This window comes from Tachyglossus aculeatus, chromosome 17 (genome assembly GCF_015852505.1).
Source record: "Tachyglossus aculeatus isolate mTacAcu1 chromosome 17, mTacAcu1.pri, whole genome shotgun sequence".
Classification (NCBI taxonomy): Eukaryota; Metazoa; Chordata; class Mammalia; order Monotremata; family Tachyglossidae; genus Tachyglossus; species Tachyglossus aculeatus.
Window position 1 is genome coordinate 14,618,551 of NC_052082.1, and position 23,435 is coordinate 14,641,985.

Here is a 23,435-nt window from a genome sequence, read left to right on the forward strand (position 1 = left end):
TACCCAACAGCGGGCTCACAGTCTAGAAGGGGAAGACAGAGAACAAAACATATTAACAAAATAAAATAAATAGAATAGATATGTACAAGTAAAATAAATAATCCACCATCCACCACGGCCCTCCCAATAATAATAATAATAATAATAATAATAATAATAATAATAATAACAATAGCATTTATTAAGCACTTACTATTTGCAAAGCAGAAGCAGCATGGCCTAGCGGAGAGAGCCCAGTCCTGGGAATCATAAGGACCTGGGTTCAAATCTCGCCTCCACCACTTCTCGGCTCTGTGACCTCTTGCAAGTCATTTTTCTATTCAATCACATTTATTGAGCACTTACTGTGTGCAGAGCACTGGACTAAGCGCTTGGGAAGTATGAGTCGGCAACGTATAGAGACGATCCCTACCCAACAACGGGCTTAATTTACCTGGGCCTCAGTTACCTCATCCGTAAAATTCAATCGTATTTATTGAGCGCTCACTGTGTGCAGAGCTCTGGAAAATGAGGATTAAGACTGTAAGTCCCATGTAAAACAGGGACTGTGAACAACTTGATTAGCTTGTATCTAGTCCAGGATTTAGAACGGTACTGGGCACTTTCATTCATTCATTCATTCATTCATTCATTCAATCGTATTTATTGAGCGCTTACTGGTGTGCAGAGCACTGTACTAAGCGCTTCGGAAGTGCAAGTTGGATCTGTAATAGTAATAATAATAATTTGGTTATTTGTTAAGTGCTTACTTTGTGCCAGGCACTGTACTGAGCGCTGGGGTGGATACAAGTAAATCGAGTCAGATACAGTCGCTGTCCCACGTAGGGCTCACAGTCTCAATCCCCATTTTCCAGTTGAGGTAACTGGGGCCCAGAGAAGTGAAGTGACTTGCCTAAGGTCACACAGCAGACAAGTGGTAAAGGCAGGATTAGAACCCAGGTCCCTCTGACTCCCACTAGTCCTGTACCCTTTAAGAACTTGATATTCACTCCACCTTCACCTCCACAACACTTGTGTGCATACCTGTAATTTATATTATTGTCTGTTTCCCCCTCTAGAATCTGAGCTCCATTTGGACAGGAAAATGTGTCTAACAACTCTGTTATACTGTACTTTCCCAAGCGCTTTTTACAGTGCTCTGTAAATAGTAAGCTAATCAGTAAGTAACCATTATTGATTGATTGCTTATTTTCTGGAGGAAGCACAAGGTCACACAATACAGCAGCACAAATACAACCGGATGAACTAGCTGAATGAGAAGTTGAACAGACAAATATCAAATCTGACAGACAATGCCTCTCTCCCTACCTTCAAAGCCTTATTGAAGGCACATCTCCTCCAGGAAGACTTCCCTGACTAAGCCCCCCTTTCCTCTTCTCCCAAAACTCTGAGTTATCTTCAGAGAAGTTAAGTGACTTGACCAAGGTCACACAGCAGACAAGCGATGGAGCCGGGATTAGAACCTAGGCCCTTCTGACTCCAGGGCCTGTGCTCTATTTCCATTAGGCAATGTTTCTGCCCTCAAATTGTACTGGGGAGCATGACATTTTGTTTTGAGGGGGGTTATGGTGTTTAATAATAATAATAATGGCATTTATTAAGCGCTTACTATGTGCAAAGCACTGTTCTAAGTTTTGGGGAGGTTACAGAGTGATCAGATTGTCCCACGGGGGGGCTCACAGTCTTCATCCCCATTTTACAGATGAGGGAACTGAGGCCCAGAGAAATGAAGTGACGCCCAAAGTCACACAGCTGACAATTGGCGGAGCCGGGATTTGAACCCATGACCTCAGACTCCAAAGCCCGGGCTCTTTCCACGGAGCCACGCTGCTTCTCCGCTGTTAAGCCCTTACTATGTGTCAGGCACTGTGCTAAGTGCTGGGGTAGATCATCATCAATCGTATTTATTGAGCGCTTACTATGTGCAGAGCACTGTACTAAGAGCTTGGGAAGTACAAATTGGCAACATACAGATACAGTCCCTACCCAACAGTGGGCTCACAGTCTAAAAGACTAGATAAAAGATAAAAGCTAATCAGGCTGCATGCAGTCCAAGTCCCACATGGGGCTCACAGTCTTAATCCCCATTTTACAGGTGACGTCCCTGAAGCCCAGAGAACTTCGGTCACCTACCCAAGGTCAAACAGCAGACGAGTGGCAGAGCCGGGATTCGAACCCAGGGACTCAATCAATCAATCAATCATATTTATTGAGCGCTTACTGTGTGCAGAGCACTGTACTAAGCACTTGGGAAGTACAAGTTGGCAGCATAACATAACAACTCCTACAGGTCCCCAAAGCGGGAGCGGCTTTGGCAGAGATCGGAGATCCCTGACTCAGTCCAGCGAGATTGGCAGCTTCCGGGCTTCAAGGGAAAACTGGAAAGTTGAACGAGTGACTTGACTGCCAAAAGAGGTCAGAACATCCGGGGCGCCGCCAGGTCTGGAAAAAACCTGTGAATTCCCAGTCGGAGACACAAACATGGGACCAGTGACAGAAACCAGAAACTCAAAGTGACTCACCTGCAGGGCAAGCCCCTTCCTGCCCTACAAAGCAGCAATAATCAGCATTTGGGTGTTTGTTAAACATCTACAATGTGCCAAGCACTGGGGCAGCTATAAGGTAATTATCAGTCACTCAGTAAGCCAGTCAATCATATTTATATCACTTGCTGTGTGCAGAACACTGTATTAAGCACTTGGGAGAGTACGCTAGAACTATAATCAATCAATCAATAAACAGACTCCCCACCCACAGCAAGCTTACGGTCTGACACACTCCCTAGCCCTATCAGAGAAGCAGCATGGTATTATAATAATAATCAATCAATCAATCAATCAATCGTATTTATTGAGCGCTTACTGTGTGCAGAGCACTGGACTAAGCCCCTGGGAAGTACAAGTTGGCAACATATAGAGACAGTCCCTACCCAACAGTGGGCTCACAGTCTAAAAAGGGGGAGACAGAGAACAAAACCAAACATACTAACAAAATAAAATAAGTAGACTAGAAATGTACAAGTAAAATAAATAAGTAGAGTAAGAGAAGCAGCATGGTATAATAACAATAATAATAATGGCATTATGTTAAGCGCTTACTATGTGCAAAGCACTGTTCTAAGCGCTGGGGAGGTTACAAGGTGATCAGGTTGTCCCACGGGGGGCTCACAGTTTTAATCCCCCTTTTACAGATGAGGTAACTGAGGCACAGAGAAGTGAAGTGACTCGCCCAAAGTCACACAGCTGACAAATGGCGGAGCCGGGATTTGAACCTATGACCTCTGACTCCAAAGCCTGGGCTCTTTCCACTGAGCCATAGTGGATAGACCATAGGCCTAGGAGTCAGCGGGCCATGGGTTCTAATCCTGACTCACCACTTGTCTGCTGTGTGACCTTGGGCAAGTCACTTCACTTCTCTGTGCCTCAGTTACCTCACATGTAAAACAAATTCATTCATTCAATCATATTTATTGAGTGCTTACTGTGTGCAGAGTGCTGTACTAAGCGCTTGGAGAAAAAAATGAGGATTAAGAGTGGGAGCCCAGTGTGGGACAGGGAATGTGTCCAACCTGATAAACTTATATCTATCCCAGAGCTGAGAACAGTGCTTGGCGCTTAGTAAGAACTTAACAAGTACTATGAAAAAAAAAAACCCATATGGGGCTCACAGTTTAAGCAGGTGGAAGAATAGGAGTTGAATCCTCACTTTACAGATGAAGAAAGTGAGGCACTGACTTACCGGGAGTCACACAGTAGGCATGGGGTAGAGTTCATTCAATCGTATTTACTGAGCGCTTACTGTGTGCAGAGCACTGTACTAAGCGCTTGGGAAGTACAAGTTGGCAACATATAGAGACGGTCCCTACCCAACAGCGGGCTCACAGTCTAGCAGGGGGAGACAGACAACAAAACAAAACATATTAACAAAATAAAATAAATAGAATAAATATGCACAAATAAAATAAATAGAGTAATAAATACGTACAAACATATATACATATATACAGGTGCTGTGGGGAGGGAAAGGAGGTAAGGCAGGGGGGTTGGGGAGGGGGAGGAGAAGAAGAGGAAGGAGGGGCTCAGTCTGGGAAGGCCTCCTGGAGGAGTTGAGCTCTCAGTAGGGCTTTGAAGGGAGGAAGAGAGCTAGCTTGGCGGATCAATCAATCAATCAATCGTATTTATTGAGCGCTTACTGTGTGCAGAGCACCATACTAAGCACCTGGGAAGTACAAGTTAGCAACATATAGAGATGGTCCCTACCCAACAACGGGCTCACAGTCTAGAAGATGTGCTGAGGGAGGGCATTCCAGGCCAGGGGGAGGACAAAGGCGGGATAGGCGAGAGTTAGGATTAGAACCCAGATCCTCTGACTCACAGATCTGTGGTCTTTTCAGTGGGCCAGCGGCCAAACCCTAGTGGTCCCAGGTGAGCCAGGACAGAAGTCAAAGAGCAACACCCATCCTCTGCAAGAGGGCGGGGAAGCAATATTTCACCCTTCTAGACTGTAAGTTCCATGCGGGCAGGAAACGTGTCTACCAATTTTGTTACATTGTACTCTCCCAAGCGTTTAGTACAGTGCTCTGCACACAGTTAAGTGCTCAGTAAATACCACTGATGATAGATCTAGAATTTCCTCACTCAGTCCCTGAACTGATCCGGCAGTAGTGAAAGAAAGCTCAGGAAAAGATACAAAAAGGCGCTGGCATGAGACATCCTAAAGAATGAAGTTCACCCCAAATCTCCCGTTGGGTTTTCTTCCAGACTAGACAATCTGGGTCAGGGTGACAGCGTGTCACTTCTGTGTGTTGTACTTTCCCAGCCACCTAGTACAGTCCAGAGAAGCTGCTGTGGCTCAGTGGAAAGAGGCTGGGCTTTGGAGTCAGAGGTCATGGGTTCAAATCCCAGCTCTGCCAACTGCTGTGTGACTTTGGGCAAGTCACTTAACTTCTCTGTGCCTCAGTTACCTCATCTGTAAAATGGGGGTTAAAATTGTGAGCCTCCTGTGGGACAACCTGATCACCTTGTAACCTCCCCAGCGCTTAGAACAGTGCTTTGCACATAGTAAGCGCTTAACAAATACCAACATTATTATTATTGCACCCTGGAAGCTTTCACTAAATACAGTTGCTACTACTCTCGACAGACTAACTCAGCCCCTTATAATAATAATGATGGCACTTATTAAGCGCTTGCTATGTGCAAAGCACTGTTCAAAGCACTGGGGAGGTTACAAGGAGATCAGGTTGTCCCACCGGAGGCTCACAGTCCTAAGCCCCATTTTACAGATGAGGGAACTGAGGCCCAGAGAAGTGAAGTGACTTGCCCAAAGTCACACAGCTGACAATTGGCGGAGCCGGGATTTGAACCCATGACCTCCGACTCCAAAGCCTGTGCTCTTTCCACTGAGCCATGCTGCCTTATTGAACAGGGAATGTGTCTGATCTTGTTGCAATGTATCTACTCTATCATTAGGTGCGCGGTGAGTGCTTAATAAATACCACAATTATTATTAATGGTATTTGTTAAGCGCTTACTATGTGCCAAGCACTGTTCTAAGCACTGGGGTAGACACAAGGCAATCAGGTTGTCTCACGTGGGGCTCACAGTCATAATCCCTATTTTACAGATGAGGTAACTGAGGCACAGAGAAGTTAAGTTGCCCGAAGTCACACGGTTGACAAGGAGCTGAGCTCGAATTAGAACTCACAACCTCTGACTCCCAAAGCCGTGGTCTTTCCACTAAGCCAAGCTCCTTCCCAGGATTCTTACCCAGGATTTATTTATTGATATTAATGTCTGTTTTCCCCTCTAGACTGTGAGCTTGTTGTGTTCAGGGAATGTGCCTGTTATTGTTATATTGTACTCTCCCAAGCACTTAATGCAGTGCTCTGCCCGCAGTAAGTGCTCAATAAATACAATTGGATGAATGAATGAATGTCTGTTTATGGTCATATTATGCTCTCCTGAGTGCTTAGCACAGTGCTTTGCACACCAGAAGCGCTCAATAAATGATTGAATGGATGAATTATATGGTATTGTTAATAATAACGATGATGGTATTTGTTAAGCGCTTATTATGTGCCAGGCACTGTTCTAAGCCCTGGGGTGGATACAAATAAATTGGGTTGGACGCGGTCCCTGTCCCACATGGGGCTCACAATCTCAATCCCCATTTTAAAGACGAGGTCACTGAGGCCCAGAGAAGTGAAGAGACCTGCCTAAGGTCACGCAGCAGACATAGTGTGACTTTGGGCAAGTCACTTCACTTCTCTCTGCCTCAGTTCCCTCATCTGCAAAATGGGGATTAAGACCGTGAGCCCCACGTGGGACAACCTGATCACCTTGTATCCCCCCAGCGCTTAGAACAGTGCTTTGCACATAGTAAGCACTTAACAAATGCCATCATCATCATCATAGTGGTAGAGCAGGGGTTAGAACCCATGACCTTCTGATTCCCGGGCCCGTTTCTATTCACAACACCACACTACTTTTCATTGTTCTCTCCCAAGGGCTTAGTACAGGGCCCTGCACAGATCGATTGCAGGAATTGATTGATTGATAGCCAGACTGGTGGGTTCAGTGGCAGATTGGCAGCTGACAACAATTGTGCTTGAGCAACCCAGGGGATAAACCGGAATTGTTAACTAACTGTTAATTAATTGTTAATTAATCTCCCCCTCCTCCCCCTCTCCATCCCCCCCATCCTACCTCCTTCCCTTCCCCACAGCACCTGCATATATGTATATATGTTTGTACATATTTACTACTCTATTTATTTATTTATTTATTTTACTTGTACATATCTATTCTATTTATTTTCTTTTGTTAGCGCTCAATAAATACGATTGATTCATTGATTGATTGATTGATTGATTCTGGGGTCACTTGAATTCGGAGGCCTTGGCCCCTGCCTGAATTTTGGGTTCCCGGCCACAACTTCCACCTGGAAGGCCGGACTAACAGGTAAAGTACTCATTAGAGGTAGAAGAGACCCACCCCCCACCCACTATTTCAGCCAATTCTAAATTACTTATTCATATTAATATATCTCTCCCTTTCTAGACTGTGAACTTGTTGGAGGCAGGGAATGTATCTGACAACAAAACAAAACATATGGACAGAGCACTGTAATTAACAGTAATTCAATCAATCAATCAATCAATCGCATTTATTGAGTGCTTACTGTGTGCAGAGCACTGTACTAAGTGCTTGGGAAGTACAAGTTGGCAACATATAGAGACGGTCCCTACCCAGCAATGGGCTCACAGTCTAGAAGGGGGAGACAGAGAACAAAACACAACATATTAACAAAATAAAATAAATAGAATAGATATGTACAAGTAAAATAAATAAATACAGTAATAAATACGAACAAACATAGATACATATATACAGGTGCTGTGGGGAAGGGAAGGAGGTAATGGGGGGGATGGAGAGGGGGAGGAGGGGGAGATTAATTAACAATTAATTAACAGTTAGTTAACAATTAACTGTGGACAGAGCACTGTTGTGAGCCCCATCTGGGACAGGGACTGTGTCCAACCCAATTTGCTTTGTATCTTCCCCAGAACTTCGTGTAGTGCCTGGCGCAGAGGTCACGGGTTCAAATCCCCCGTCTCCAATTGTCAGCTGTGTGACTTTGGGCAAGTCACTTCATTTCTCTGGACCTCAGTTTCCTCATCTGTAAAATGGGGATTAAGACTGTGAGCCCCCTGTGGGACAACCTGATCACCTCGTAACCTCCCCAGTGCTTAGAATAGTGCTTTGCACATAGTAAGCACTTAGTAAATGCCATCAATCAATCATATTTATTGAGCGCTCACTGCGTGCAGAGCACTGTACTAAGTGCTTGGGAAGTACAAATTGGCAACATATAGAGACGGTCCCTACCCAACAGTGGGCTCACAGTCTGGAAATGCCATCATTATTAAATACCACAATTATTGTTATTACAGTGCTCTGCATACAGTAAGCACTGAATAAATTCGACTGACTAATAATTGCTTAACAGGTCCTATCGAGCCCACTGTTGGGTAGGGACTGTCTCTATATGTTGCCAACTTGTACTTCACAAGCGCTTAGTCCAGTGCTGTGCACACAGTAAGCGCTCAATAAATACGATTCATCATCATCATCATCAATTGTATTTATTGAGCGCTTACTGTGTGCAAAGCACTGTACTAAGTGCTTGGGAAGTACAAGTTGGCAACATTTAGAGACAGTCCCTACCCAACAGTGGGCTGACAGTCTAAAAGGGGGAGACAGAGAACAAAACCAAACATACTAACAAAATAAAATAAATAGAATAGATATGTACAAGTAAAATCAACAGAGTAATAAATATGTACAAACATATGTACATCATCATCATCAATCGTATTTATTGAGCGCTTCCTATGTGCAGAGCACTGTACTAAGCGCTTGGGAAGTACAAATTGGCAACATATAGAGACAGTCCCTACCCAACAGTGGGCTCACAGTCTAAAAGGGGGAGACAGAGAACAAAACCAAACATACTAACAAAATTAAATGAATAGAATAGATATGCGCAAGTAAAATAGAGTAAGTAATAAATATGTACAAACATATATACATATATACAGGTGCTGTGGGGAAGGGAAGGAGGTAAGATGGGGGGATGGAGAGGGGGACGAGGGGGAGAGGAAGAAGGGGCTCAGTCTGGGAAGGCCTACTGATTGATTGATTGATTGATTGATTGATTGATTGAAAAAGGGTAGTTGAGATTGGGCAGCAAGAGGCAAACTGCATTGGCTTTTGCGCACATGCGTGGTGAGGCATTGGGCATCCTCCTTCACCCACTGAGATTTCTGGGGAGTTCAGCAGCCTTCTGGCTGCTGATGCAGATGCTGACCCTGCAGGAGATTTAACCCATTGCCAAATCCCTTTCCCTCAGCGGATCCAGACATCATCTGGGAGACAAAGCTCTTTGGCTCTGCAGCGCAAAAGCGGAGGACCTGCTCAGATACCCATTTGGCTCTTTGGGGTGTTTTGTTATTGTTGCTGTTGTTGTTGTTGTTGTCGTTATTGTGGCTGCTGTCGTTCTGGAAAGCTGGGAGATGCTCTCTGGATGGCCGGAGAGTCGATGGTAAAATCCAGGACGATGGATTTCAGCACATCGTCCGTGTTCGGGCAGCACAAGGGTAAGCCACTTTCGCGTCGCCCTCAAACCCAGGGGAGCCGGTGTGTCTGCTTCCCTTCCCCACAGCACCTGTATATATGGATATATGTTTATTTATTTTATTTTGTTAGTATGTTTGGTTTTGTTCTCTGTCTCCCCCTTTTAGACTGTGAACCCACTGTTGGGTAGGGACTGTCTCTATATGTTGCCAATTTGTACTTCCCAAGCGCTTAGTACAGTGCTCTGCACATAGTAAGCGCTCAATAAATATGACTGATGATGATTATATATGCTTGTACATATTTATTTATTTTACAGGTACATATCTATTCTATTTTATTTTGTTAATATGTTTGGTTTTGTTCTCTGCCTCCCCCTTCTAGACTGTGAGCCCACTGTCGGGTAGGGACCGTGCCAACTTGTACTTCCCAAGTGCTTAGTACACTGCTCTGCACACAGTAAGCGCTCAATAAATACGATTGATTGATTGATTGATTGTAAAATTAGTTTTGGGGAGTGTGTGTCCACCCCTGTCTCGGATTGGAGAAGAGATCTCTTTGGAAAGCGAACGGCGTATCTAACGTCCCTCAAGCTTTCAGTGTGCACACTTCTGCCTCTGATTTTAAGAATGGATTCTACATACAGCTAAAAAAAAAAAAAAAGCTCCGCTCTAGAAATCAGCACTTGTGTATATATGTACATATTTAGTATTCTTTTTATTTTATTAATGATGTGTATATATCTATAATTCCATTTATTCGTATTGATGCTGTTGTTGCTTGTTTGGATGTCTGTCTCCCCCCTTCTAGACTGTGAGCCCATTGTTGGGCAGGGATTGACTCTATATAATAGTAATAATAATAATAATAATGGCATTTATTAAGTGCTTACTATGTGCAAATAATAATAATCAAAATGGCATTTATTAAGTGCTTACTACGTGCAAATAATAATAATAATAATGGCATTTATTAAGCGCTTACTATGTGCAAAGCACTGTTCTAAGCACTGGGGAGGTTACAAGGTGATCAGGTTGTCCCACAGCAGGGGCTCACAGTCTTCATCCCTATTTTACAGATGAGGGACCCGAGGCACAGAGAAGTTAAGTGACTCACCCAAAGTCACACCGCTAACAAGTGGCAGAGCTGGGATTTGAACCCATGACCTCTGACTCCAAAGCCCGGGCTCTTTCCACTGAGACACGCTGCTGCTCTATTTGTTGCTGAATTGTACTGTCCAAGCGCTTAGTCCAGTGCTCTGCATACAGTAAGCGCTCAATAAATACGATTGAAGGAATAAATGAATGGATGAATTTATTGAGCGCTTATTATGTGCAGAGCACTGGACTAAGCGCTTGGAAGCTAAACAATAGACATATTCCCTGCCCACTACAAGCTTACATATATGAACCTGTAGACTGTGTTAAACAGCTACAATGGGCCAAGGGTTGGGGCGGATACTAAGTAAATAAGTAAATTACAGATAAATATCTCTAGATTGTGAGATCGCTGTAGGCAGAGAATGTGTCTGATGTTACCTTGTACTCTCCCAAGCGCTCAGTACAGTGCTTTGCACACAGCGCTTATTGTTGTAGTGTACTCTCCCAGGCGCTTAGTACAGTGCTTTGCACACGGTTAGTGCTTATTGTTAATTCATTCATTCAATCGCATTTATTGAGCGCTTACTGTGTGCAGAGCACTGTACTAAGCACTTGGGAAGTACAAGTTGGCAACATATAGACACGGTCCCTACTGTTAAGCGCTTACTATGTGCAAAGCACTGTTCTAAGCTCTGGGGAGGATATAAGGTGATCAGGTTGTCCCATGTGGGGCTCACAGTCTTAATTCCCATTTTACAGATGAGGTAACTGAGGCACAGAGAAGTTAAGTGACTTGCCCGAAGTCACACAGCTGACAATTGGCCGAGCCCGGATTAGAATCCACGACCTCTGACTCCCAAGCCTGGGCTCTTTCCATTGAGCCAAACTGTTTCCCTGTTGCGTTGTTTTTGTTGTTGCTGTTGTTGTTGCATTGTGCTCTCCCAGAAGCAGCTTGGCATAATGGATAAAGCACGGGTCTGGGAGAAGGTCGTGGGTTCTAATTCCAGTTCCACCACGTGCCTGCTGTGTGGCCTTGGACAAATCACTTCACTTCTCTGGGCCTCAGTTACCTCATCTGTAAAATGGGGATTAAGACTGTGAGACTGTGTCCAGCTCGATTTGCTTAATGATGGTATTTGTTAAGCGCTTACTATGTGCAAAGCACTGTTCTCAGTGCTGGGAGGATACAAGGTGATCAGGTTGTCCCACTTGGGGCTCACAGTCTTAATCCCCATTTTACAGATGAGGGAACTGAGGCCCAGAGAAGTTAAGTGACTTTCCCAAAGTCACACAGCTGACAATTGGCAGAGCAGGGATTTGAAGCCCTGACCTCTGACTCCAAAGCCCGGGCTCTTTCCACTGAGCCATGCTGCTTCTCTCCTTGCATCCACCCCAGTGCTTAGTACAGTGCCTGGCACATAGTAAGCACTTAACTAATACCATCATCATCATTATCCCGCCTCCCCCACATGTCTGCTGTGTGACCTTGGGCAAGTCACTTCACTTCCCTGTGCCTCAGTTGCCTCATCTGTGAAATGGGGATTAAGACTGTGAGCCCCACATGGGACAACCTCATCTCCTCGTATTCCCCCCAGCGCTTAGAACAGTGCTTTGCACATAGTAAGCACTTAACAAATACCAACATTACCTCCTTCCCTTCCCCACAGCACCTATATATATATGTATATACGTTTGTACATATTTATTACTCTATTATTTATTTATTTTACCTGTACATATCTATTCTATTTATTTTATTTTGTTAGTATGTTTGGTTTTGTTCTCTGTCTCCCCCTTTTAGACTGTGAGTCCACTGTTGGGTAGGGACTGTCTCTATATGTTGCCAACTTGTACTTCCCAAGCGCTTAGTCCAGTGCTCTGCACACAGTAAGCGCTCAATAAATATGATTGATTGATTGATTATTACAGTGCTTTGCACCCAGTAAGCGCTCAATAAATGCGATCGAATGTACAGAAGTGCTATGGGGGTGGGAGGGGAGAAGAAAAAAGGGAGTATATCCCCCATCTTGATGATATTTGGAGGTCCAGACTGGAAATTAGCAGAAGGGATGAGGGCAGAGCTAATATGGATCTAAATTCTGCTAAACCAAAGCTGCCTTCCAGAGCCGCCCGGGCTTCCTCTCCATCCCCTTCATCTTACCTCCTTCCCTTCCCCACAGCACCTGTATCGATGTATATATGTTTGTACAGATTTATTACTCTATTTATTTATTTTACTTGTACATATCTATTCTATTTTCTTTTGTTAGTATGTTTGGTTTTGTTCTCTGTCTCCCCCTTTTAGACTGTGAGCCCACTGTTGGGTAGGGACTGTATATGTTGCCAATTTGTACTTCCCAAGCGCTTAGTACAGTGCTCTGCACATAGTAAGCGCTCAATAAATACGATTGATGATGATATGTGGAGGTCTAGACTGGAAATTAGCAGAAGGGATGAGCGCAGAGCTAATATGGATCTAAATTCTGCTAAACCAAAGCTGCCTTGCAGAGCTGCCCGGGCTTCCTCTCCATCCCCCTCATCTTACCTCCTTCCCTTCCCCACAGCACCTGTATATATGTATATATGTTTGTGCATATTTATTACTCTATTTATTTATTTATTTTACTCGTACATATCTATTCTATTTATTTTCTTTTGTTAGTATGTTTGGTTTTGTTCTCTGTCTCCCCCTTTTAGACTGTGAGCCCACTGTCGGGTAGGGACTGTCTCTCTATGTTGCCAACTTGGGCTTCCCAAGCGCTTAGTCCAGTGCTCTGCACACAGTAAGCGTTCAATAAATACGATTGATTGATTGAACAGATGGAAATGATTCCCTGCGCCTGGGAGAGCAGGGAAACAGCCCCCGGCGGGCTTGTTGATCTCCTGTTTGTGGGACCATTCTGTGCTGTTGTTATGCTAGAGTAGCAATTACCTCCACGGAAGCCGCAGGGTAGGGAGAATTTTCCACATGAATGGGTTGCCATGGCAATAGAGATGCATTTGAGTTGGGCCGAGGGCCGGGATCCGATGCATTTATCCTGATGGTTTTTTCTTTCCCATCTCCAGGTGCAATTAACTGTCCTTTTGCATTTTTCTACGCCTGAAGCAGGGTGGGGGAATTTTCGCTCAGCACAAGTCGGCAATCAATCCATCAATCGTATTTACTGTGTGCAGAGCACTGGACTAAGCGCTTGGGAAGTACAAGTTGGCAACATAGAGAGACGGTCCCTACCCGACAGTGGGCTCACAGTCTAAAAGGGGGAGACGGAGAACAAAACCAAACATACTAACAAAATAAAATAAATAGAATAGATATGCACAAGTAAAATAAATAAATAAATAAATAGAGTAATAAATATGTACAAACATAGATACATATATACAGGTGCTGTGGGGAAGGGAAGAAGGTAAGATGGGGGGATGGAAAGGGGGACGAGGGGGAGAGGAAGGAAGGGGCTCAGTCTGGGAAGGTCTCCTGGAGGAGGTGAGTTCTCAGTAGGGCAAGATATACGTGTCCTCCTCACTGGGCCTCGTTCTTGCCTGTCCCGCCATCGACCCCTGGCCCACATCCTTCCCTTGGCCTGGAATGCCCTCCCTCCACACATCAATCAATCAATCAATCAATCAATTGTATTTATTGAGCACTTACTGTGTGCAGAGCACTGTACTAAGCGCTTGGGAAGTACAAGCTGGCGACATATAGAGACGATCCCTACCCAACAGTGGGCTCACAGTCTAGAAGGGGGAGACCCTGGAGAGCTCACCTCCTCCAGGAGGCCTTCCCAGACTGAGCCCCCTTTTTCCTCTCCTCCTCCCCATCCCCTCCCACCCTACCTCCTTCCCCTCCCCACAGCACTTGTATATATTTGTACAGATTTATTATTCTATTTATTTTACTTGTACATATTTTGTTAATGATGTGCATATAGCTGTAATTCTATTTTGACACCTGTCTACAGGTTTGGTTTGGTTCTCTGTCTCCCCCTTCTAGACCGTGAGCCCGCTGTTGGGTAGGGATTGTCTCTATATGTTGCTGACTTGTACTTCCCAAGTGCTTAGTACAGTGCTGTGCACACAGTAGCGCTCAATAAATATGATTGAATGAATGAATGAATTTTCTGAGCGAAAATTCCCCCACCCTGCTTCAGGCATAGAAAGATGAAAAGGGATAATGGAGTAATAATAATAATAATAATGGCACTTATTAAGCGCTTACTATTTGTAAAGCACTGTTCTAAGTGCTGGGGGGGATACAATGTGATCAGGTTGTCCCATGGGTGGCTCATAGTCAATCCCCATTTTACAGATGAGGTAACTGAGGCACAGAGAAGTTAAGTGACTTGCCCAAAGTCACACAGCTGACAACTGGTGGAGCCGGGATTTGAACCCATGGTGGATTGCAATCTTACTGTCTGCAGTCTGGGAGAGTCAGGTTTTCAGGGTTCAAGCATTCATTCAGTCGTATAAATTGAGCACTTACTGTGCACAGAGCAGTATACTAAGCGCTTGGGAGAGCACAGTGTAGTTGTAAACAGATACATTCCCTTCCCACAACGAGCTTACAGTCTAGTGTGGCCTAGTGGATGGAGCATGGGACTCAGAAGGACCTGGGTTCTAATCCCGGCTCCTCCACCTGTCTGCTGTGTGACCTTGGGGAAGTCTCTTCACCTCTTTGGGCCTCAGTGACCTCATCTGTAAAATGGGGATGAAGACTGTGAGCCCCAAGTAGGACATGGACCGTGTCCAACCTATTTGAGAAGCAGTGTGGCTTAGTGGAAAGAGCATGGGCTTGGGAGTCAGAGGTCATGGGTTCTAATCCCAGCTTCACCATTTATAAGCTGTGTGACTTTGGGCAGGTCACTTAACTTCTCTGTGCCTCAATTACCTCATCTGTAGAACGGAGATTAAGACTGTGAGCCCCACGTGGGACAACCTGATAGCCTTGTATCTACCGCAGTGCTTAGAACAGTGCTTGGTACATAGTAAGCACTTAACAATACCATCATTATTATTATTATTATTATTACCTCCATTTAGGACCAGCTTTCAGTGAGGGAGAGCTCATTGTGGGCAGGAATGTGTCTGTTTTATTGTTGTATTATACTCTCCCAAGCACTTAGTTCAGTGCTCTGCAAACACTAAGTGCTCAATAAATAAGACTGAATGAATGACAAGGATTCCAGCCCCTCCACAGGTGCTGAAGACAGGGCTGTGGCAGCAGAGAAGAGCAGGAGGAGGTTCATTCATTCATTCAGTCAGTCATATTTGTTGAGCGCTTACTGTGTGCAGAACACTGTACTAAGCACTTGGGAAGTACAAGGTGGCAACATATAGAGATGGTCCCTACCCAACACCCGGCTCACAGTGTAGAAGCAGCGTGGCTCAGTGGAAAGAGCACGGGCTTTGAAGTCAGAGGTCATGGGTTCAAATCCCGGCTCTATCAGTTGTCAGCTGTGTGACTTTGGGGAAGTCACTTAACTTCTCTGGGCCTCAGTTACCTCATCTGTAAAATGGGGATTAAAACTATGAGTCCGCCCTGGGACAACTTGATCACTTTGTAACCTCCGCAGCATTTAGAACAGTGCTTTTCACATAGTACGTGCTTAATAAATGCCATTATTATTATTATTATAAGGGGGAGGCAGACAACAAAACAAAACATGTAGACAGGTGTCAAAATCGTCAGAACGAATAGAATTAAAGCTAAATGCACATCATTAACAAAATAAATAGAATAGTAAATATGTACAAGTAAAATGGAGTGATAAATCTTGTACAAACATATTTACAGGGAGGGGAAGGAGGTAGGGCGGGAGGGGATGGGAAGGAGGAGAGGGAAAAGGGGGCTCAGTCTGGGAAGGCCTCTTGGAAGAGGTGAGCTGTCCGTAGGACTTTGAAGGTTGACCACAAGGAGAAGGAGTTGAGATGCTACCCAGCTTCCTAATGATATTTGTTCAGTGCTTTCCATGTGCTAAGCGCTGGGGTAGATAGAAGATAATCAGGCTAGTGATTATGTTGAGAAGCATAATCCATGAGATAATGGATTATGGAGAAGAATAATCCACAAGATTATGGAGAAGCATAATCCACAAGATTTTCCACGAGAAGCAGCGTGGCTCGGTGGAAAGAGCCTGGGCTTTGGAGTCAGACGACATGGGTTAAAATCCCAGCTGTGTGACTTTGGGCAAGTCACTTAACTTCTCTGGGCCTCAGCTACCTCATCTGTAAAATGGGGATGAAGACTGTGAGCCTCCCGTGGGACAACCTGATCACCTTGTAACCTCCCCAGTGCTTAGAACAGTGCTTGGCACATAGTAAGTGCTTAATAAATGCCATCATTATTATTACTATCATTAGTGGACATCATCCGTGTCTCACAGGGAGCTCACAGTCTAAGGGGGAGGGACAACAGGTATTTAATTCCTATTTTACGGATGAGGAATTGGAAGCACAGAGAGGTTAAGTGCCTTGCCCAAGGTCACACAGCAGACAAGTGGCAGATTAGAACCTGGGTGTCCTAATTAACTGGTGCATGCTCTTCCCTCTAGGCCATGCTACCCAGCTTCCTCCTCTTACCTTAGTGGCACTGTAATGGATACCCTTGGTCCTAGCCAGTATCACTGCTGTTGCCACTCGGTGACCGGGAGAGTTTTTTTTTCTTTAAACATATGTGCCAGGCACTGTACTAAATGCCGGGGTAGGTACAAGCTAATCAGATTGCACCCAGTCCATGTGATAATAATTCTGGTATTTGTTAAGCACTTACCACGTGCCAAGCACTGTAATAATAATGCTGGTATTTGTTAAAGCGGTTACCATGTGCCAAGCACTGTTCTAAGTGCTAAGTGATAATTTGGTCAGATACAGTCCCTGTCCCACATAATAATAATAATTATGGTGTTAGTTAAGCACTTACCATGTGCCAAGCACTGTTCTAAGTGATAATCTGGTCAGATACAGTCCCTGTCCCACATAATAATAGTCATTATGGTGTTAGTTAAGCACTTACTATGTGCCAGGCACTGTAGTAATAATAATGATGGCATTTTAATAAGCGCTTACTATGTGCAGAGCACTGTTCTAAGAGCTGGAGAGGTTTCAAGGCAATCAGGTTGTCCCACGGGAGGCTCACAGTCTTAATCCTTTTAGACTGGGAGCCCACTCTTCTAGACTGTGAGCCCACTGTTGGGTAGGGACTGTCTCTATATGTTGCCAACTTGTACTTCCCAAGCACTTAGTACAGTGCTCTGCACACAATAAGCGCTCAATAAATGCGATTGATTGAAATACGATTGATTGATTGATTAATCCCCATTTTACAGATGAGGAAACTGAGGCCCAGAGAAGTGAAGTGACTTGCCCAAAGTCAAACAGCTGACAGTTGGCGGAGCCGGGATTTGAACCCATGACCTCTGACTCCAAAGCCTGTGCTCTTTCCACTGAGCCACGCTGCTTCTCTAAGATAGCAGGTTATAAAATAATCTGGTCAGACACAGTCCCTGCCCCACATAATAATAATAATTATGGTGGTCGTTAAGCACTTACTATGTGCCAGGCACTGTACTAAGGACAAGGGTGGATACAAGCAAATCAGGTTGGACACAGTCCCTGCCCTGCGTGGGGCTTAAAGTCTTTGTCCCTATTTTACAGATGAGGTAACCGAGGCCCCGAGAAGTGAAGTGCTTGCCCAAGGTCACACAACGGACAAGCGGCGGAGTCGGGATTAGAATCCATGACCTTCTGTCTCCCAGGTTTGAGCTCCACTAAGCCACGCCGCCCAAGCTGATGGTTCTCCGAAATTGTAGATCCCACTAGGCCTTCGGGTTGACAAGGAACCGCTTCCTGCCTCAGAGAAGCCCAGCTCCTTCTCTCATTGTGGGCAAGAAATGTGTTTATTGTTATATTGCACTCTCCCAAGTGCTTAGTGCAGTGCCCTGCACACAGCAGGTGCTCAATAAATACAATTGAACGAATGAATGACCCCTGGATCCCGCCAGCCAGTGAGACATTTTCACTTTGCCGTGCTGGGAAGACTCCCGTTCCCAGTTCGGGAAAGCTGCCTCGTCAGGATCTTTATCTTCGCAGGCCAGCCACCTGTTTTTCCGAAGAAGGGAAAGTTAACACTCCAGGGAGATCCTTGCAACCCCGTGACAATGAACCCACTCATTCCCGAAGCACAATCAGGCCATTGACGAGTCCCAGCCTTCCGGGCTCCCACACGCAGGTGTCCTGGCTCCGAATGCCTGGTTTTCAGCCAAATGGGATCGTTTAAGAGCAGATCGGCCTTACTAAGAAAGCAATGTTGAAAAGTGGGATTTAGCAGGGTCGGGGACGGTAAGAGTGAAGAGCGCTGTAGAAGACACTGTAGAGAAGCCGTGTGGTTAGAGCAGGGGGCTGGGAGTTAGAAGGACCTGAGTTCTAGTCCCTTGTCTGCTGTGTGACCTTGGGTAAGTCACTTCACTTCTCTGGGCCTCCAGTTCCCTTATCTGGAAAGTGGGGATTAAGACTGCGAGGCCCATGTGGGACAACCTGATTACCTTGTATGTACTCTGAGTGCTTGGCACTTAGTAGGCGCTCAACAAATACCATAAAAAAAGCAGTGATTCTCACTGGTCAGAACACGAGTCAGGGAGTCAGAGGACCTGGGTTCTAGTTCCAACTCTGCCACTTGCCTGCTGTGCGATAAGTTCCCTCATCTGCAAAATGGAGGTTCAATGCTTGTTCACGCTCCTATTCTTTCATTAATTAATTCAATCATATTTATTGAGCACTTGCATGAAAAGCACTGTACTAAATGTTTAGTGCTACTCTGCCTGGGAGCCACATGTGAGACCCAATTATCTGATACCTACCCCAGCACTTAGTAGAGTGCTTTTTCATGGTATTTGCCAAGCGCTTAATATGTATTAGCCACTGCACTAAACTCTGGAGTAGATAGAGAAGCAGTGTGGCTCAGTGGAAAGAGCACGGGCTTTGTAGTCAGAGGTCATGCGTTCAAATCCCAGTTCTGCCAATTGTCAGCTGTGTAACTTTGGGCAAGTCACTTAAGTTCTCTGGGCCTCAGTTACCTCATCTGGAAAATGGGGATGAAGACTGTGAGCCCCCTGTGGGACAACCTGATCACCTTGTAACCTCCCCAGCGCTTAGAACAGTGCTTTGCACATAGTAAGTGCTTAATAAATGCCATCATTATTATTATTATTATTATTGTAATCTCCGCAGTGCTTAGAACAGTGCTTTGCACATAGTAAGCGCTTAATAAATGCCATTATTATTATTATACAAGCTAGTCATGTCTCACATAGGGTTCACAGTCTTCATCCCCATTTTGCAGATTAGGAAACTGAGGCACAGAGAAGTTAAACGACTTGCCCAGCACTCAAGTGGTGGAGCAGGTTTAGAACCCAGGTCCTTCTGATTCCCAGGCCCTTGCTCACTCCACCAGGCCACCATTTCATTCGGGGGGGTTTGGACAGATACAGGAGCAGGGCGGTGGCCCAAAAGCCATACATTCATTTCATTGAATCGTATTTATTGAGCGCTTACTGTGTGCAGAGCACTATGCTAAGCACTTGGGAAGTACAAATCGGCAACATAGAGATGGTCCCTACCCAACAACGGGCTCACGGTCTAGAAGGGGGAGACAGACAACAAAACAAGTAGACAGGTGTCAATACTAACAGAATAAATAGAATTATAGCTATATACACATCATTAATAAAATAAATAGAGTAACAACTATGTATAAATATACACAAGTGCTGTGGGAAGGGGGATGAGCGGGGGCGCGTTGGGGAGGAGAGAGAGGAAAAAAGGGGGGGGCTCAGTCTGGGAAGGCCACCTGGAGGAGGTGAGCTCTCAGTAGGGCTTTGAAGGGAGGAAGAGAGCTAGTTTGGCAGATGTGCGGAGGGAGGGAGGGCATTCCAGGCCAGAAGTAGGAGGAGGGCCGGGGGTCGACGGTGGGACAGGCGAGAACGAGGCATGATGAGGAGGTTAGAGGCCGAGGAGCGGAGGGTGCGGACTGGGCTGGAGAAGGAGAGAAGGGAGGTGAGGTCGAAGTGGGTGAGGTGATGGACAGCCTTGAAGCCGAGAGTGAGGCGTGAACCAAACCGTCACATGGCGGCCAGATGCTTTCTGAAGGTAGTCAGAGAAAGTTGAAGGGAGAAGATGAGGCCCTGGGGAGGAAGCATGGGGAAGCCCAGATATGGGAGGGAGACAATTTTAACTTTTGCATTTTATTGTTGCTTCTACTTTGGTACCCAACCTTACCCTGCTCGTTTCCCTGAGCTTCCTCTGGGAGTCACACCTAATCAAAGATGCTGATGTTTCAGGTGGCCTGTGGGACTGGGGTTTGCTTTACACATTTATGGTTTGCCCTACTTGGTATGTTTTGTTTGGAGATTTAAAAAAAGCATCTGTAAGTTCCGGGAAAGTGAGGTACGCGCTATGTACCCCAGAGGGCTCTCTGCCAGATTTCCAACGTCCAGCCTCCTCCCCTCTCCCTGCTGAAATAGGAGAATGTGGGAGACTGCAGTGAGACTCCTGTGTCATCATTATCATTTTTATTTTGATAATATGAATCTCTCAACATCTGTCAAGTGCCGAGTTTGGGCTGAGCACTGTAACAAACCTGGGGGACATGTATAATAATAATAATGGTATTTGTTCTAGACTGTGAGCCCACTGTTGGGTAGGGACTGTCTCTATATGTTGCCAACTTGTACTTCCCAAGCGTTTAGTACAGTGCGCTGCACACAGTAAGTGCTCAATAAATACGATTGATTGATTAGTTAAGCGCTTACCATGTGCAAAGCACTGCTCTAAGTGCTGGGGAGGATACAAGGTGATCAGGTTGTCCCAAGGGGGGCTCACAGTCTTAATCCCCATTTTACAGATGAGTGAACTGAGGCACAGAGAATTTAAGTGACTTGCCCAAAGTCACACAGCTGACGAGTGGCGGAGCCGGGATTTGAACCCTAGTGTAAGTTCCTTAGGGATAAGGAATGGAAAACATTTAGTCCAAGCACTAGTACTTAAGCACGAAGACTTATATATACATCATTAATAAAATAGAGTAAAAACTATGTACAAATATACACAAGTGTTGTGGGAAGGGGGATGGGTGGGAGGGCAATGAGGAGGAGGAGAGGAAAAAAGGGGGGGCTCAGTCTGGGAAGGCCACCTGGAGGAGGTGAACTCTCAGTAGGGCTTTGAAGGGAGGAAGAGAGCTAGTTTGGCAGATGTGTGGAGGGAGGCCATTCCAGGCCAGAAGTAGGATGCGGGCCGGGGGTCGACCCCTTATGCTTTTCTCTTTCCACTAGGCCACACTGCTTTTGAGGGAGCACCAAGGGGCAGGCAAAGTGCAGATTCTGCAGGAGAATGAGTCTGAGTGAGGTGGTGGGGATGGGGCTGAAGACCGGATCTGGTCCAGAGGCCAGGCTCTAAGACGTCCCTTAGTAGTCCCTCTGAGGACCGTGGTGTCCTCAGCCAGGCTAGGCCAAACTCCATGGACGCCCTGGGCCACTGTGAAGTTTCCTGTAAACTTGTCTTCTGGACTGTAAACTCGTTGTGGGCGGGGAATGTGTCTGTTTGTATTGTCCTCTTGTACTCTCCCAAACGCTTAGTACAGTGCTCAGCACACAGTAAGCACTCAGTAAATACGATCGACTGACTGGCTGTCGGGTGTTTCCTGGGCTGTCATCCCCCCCGTTGCCCCGCCGTCCTCTGAGTCTGGGTCTTTGTTTGTTTCACCCAGGTGACTCAGTGGAAGAAATTGACTTGACACTGGTGTATCAGGCTGCCGCCAATGGGGATGTCAACACGCTGACCGCCGTGATTCGGGAAGACCCCTCCATCCTGGAATGCTGTGACAGCGAAGGTGAAAAGTTAATAGTGCTTGTTAAGCACTTACTATATGCGCCAAGCACTGTTCCAAGAACTGGGGGAGGTATGAGTTTATCAAGTGGGACAAAGTTCCTGTCCCACATGGGGCTCACACTCTTATCCCCATATTGCAGATGAGGTCACTAAGGCGTGGAGAAGTGAAATGACTTGCCTGATGTGGCGGAGGTGGGATTAGAACCCGGGTCCTTCTGAATTCTGGGCCCGTGCTCGGCCCAGGGCAGGGCACAGTAGGGTCTGGGGGTGAGAACACCAATCAATCAATCAATCAATCAATCAATGGTATTTATTGAGCGCTTACTGTGTGCAGAGCACTGTACTAAGCGCTTGGGAAGTACAAGTTGGCAACATATAGAGACAGTCCCTACCCAACAGTGGGCTCACAGTCTAGAAGGGACGGTCAAGCTGGGATGACCACAGCCGGACGTCTTCGCGGGGTTGGCTCAACTGAGGCCCATCAGAGCCATATCCTTCTAGACTGCGAGCCCACTGTCGGGTAGGGACCGTCTCTATATGCTACCAACTTGTACTTCCCAAGCGCTTAGTACAGTGCTCTGCACACAATAAGCACTCAATAAATGCGATTGAATGAATGAATATCTGGCCCGGGAAAGGAAGGCAGAGCAGAGTTGAAGCAGCTCGGCTAGTGGAAAGAGAACAGGCCTGGGAGTCTGAAGAAGCAACATGGCCTAGTGGAAAGAGCCCGGCCTTGAGAGTCAGAGGTCGTGGGTTCTAATCCCAGCTCTGCCACTTGTCAGCTGGGTGACTTTAGGCAGGTCACTTAACTTCTCTGAGCCTCAGTTCCCTCATCTGTAAAATGGGGATGAAGACTGTGAGCCCCACGTGGAATAACCTGATCACCTTGTATCCCCCCCCCACCCCCCCGTGCGCTTAGAACAGTGCTTGGCACATAGTAAGTGCTTAACAAATGCCAACGTGATTATTGCGTTCTAATCCCGGTTTTGCCACTTGCCTGTTGAATGACTTTGGGCAAGTCACTTTACTTCTCTGGGCCTCAGTTCCCTCATCTGTAAAATGGGGTTTAACACTGTGAGCCCCATGTGGGACAGGGACTGTGTCCAACCTGATTAGCTTGTAACTAACGAGAAGCAGTGTGGCACAGTGGAAAGAGCTTCGGGCTTTGAAGTCAGAGTTCATGGGTTCAAATCCCAGCTCTGCCAATTGTCAGTTCTGTGATTCTGGGCAAATCACTTCACTTATCTGGGCCTCAGTTACCTCATCTGTAAAACGGGGATTAAGACTGTGAGCACCCTGCGGGACAACCTGATTGCCTTAT

General features: G+C 45.8%; 1 protein-coding gene across 2 annotated transcripts in view; it reads left to right on the forward strand.

The window, feature by feature from the left end:
- The window catches only part of ANKRD55 (ankyrin repeat domain 55), a 102,191-nt gene that overhangs the window by 31,798 nt on the left and 46,958 nt on the right, over window positions 1–23,435 (forward strand). The window contains exons 1-2 of one of the 2 annotated variants that reach the window (XM_038759566.1): window positions 8,957–9,160; window positions 21,993–22,115. In XM_038759566.1, the coding sequence (XP_038615494.1) occupies window positions 9,088–9,160; window positions 21,993–22,115 (196 nt within the window). In that variant the 5' untranslated portion in view covers window positions 8,957–9,087. Of the gene's footprint in view, window positions 1–8,956; window positions 9,161–21,992; window positions 22,116–23,435 lie in introns of those variants that run through there. The other variant, XM_038759567.1, reaches the window with a different exon arrangement.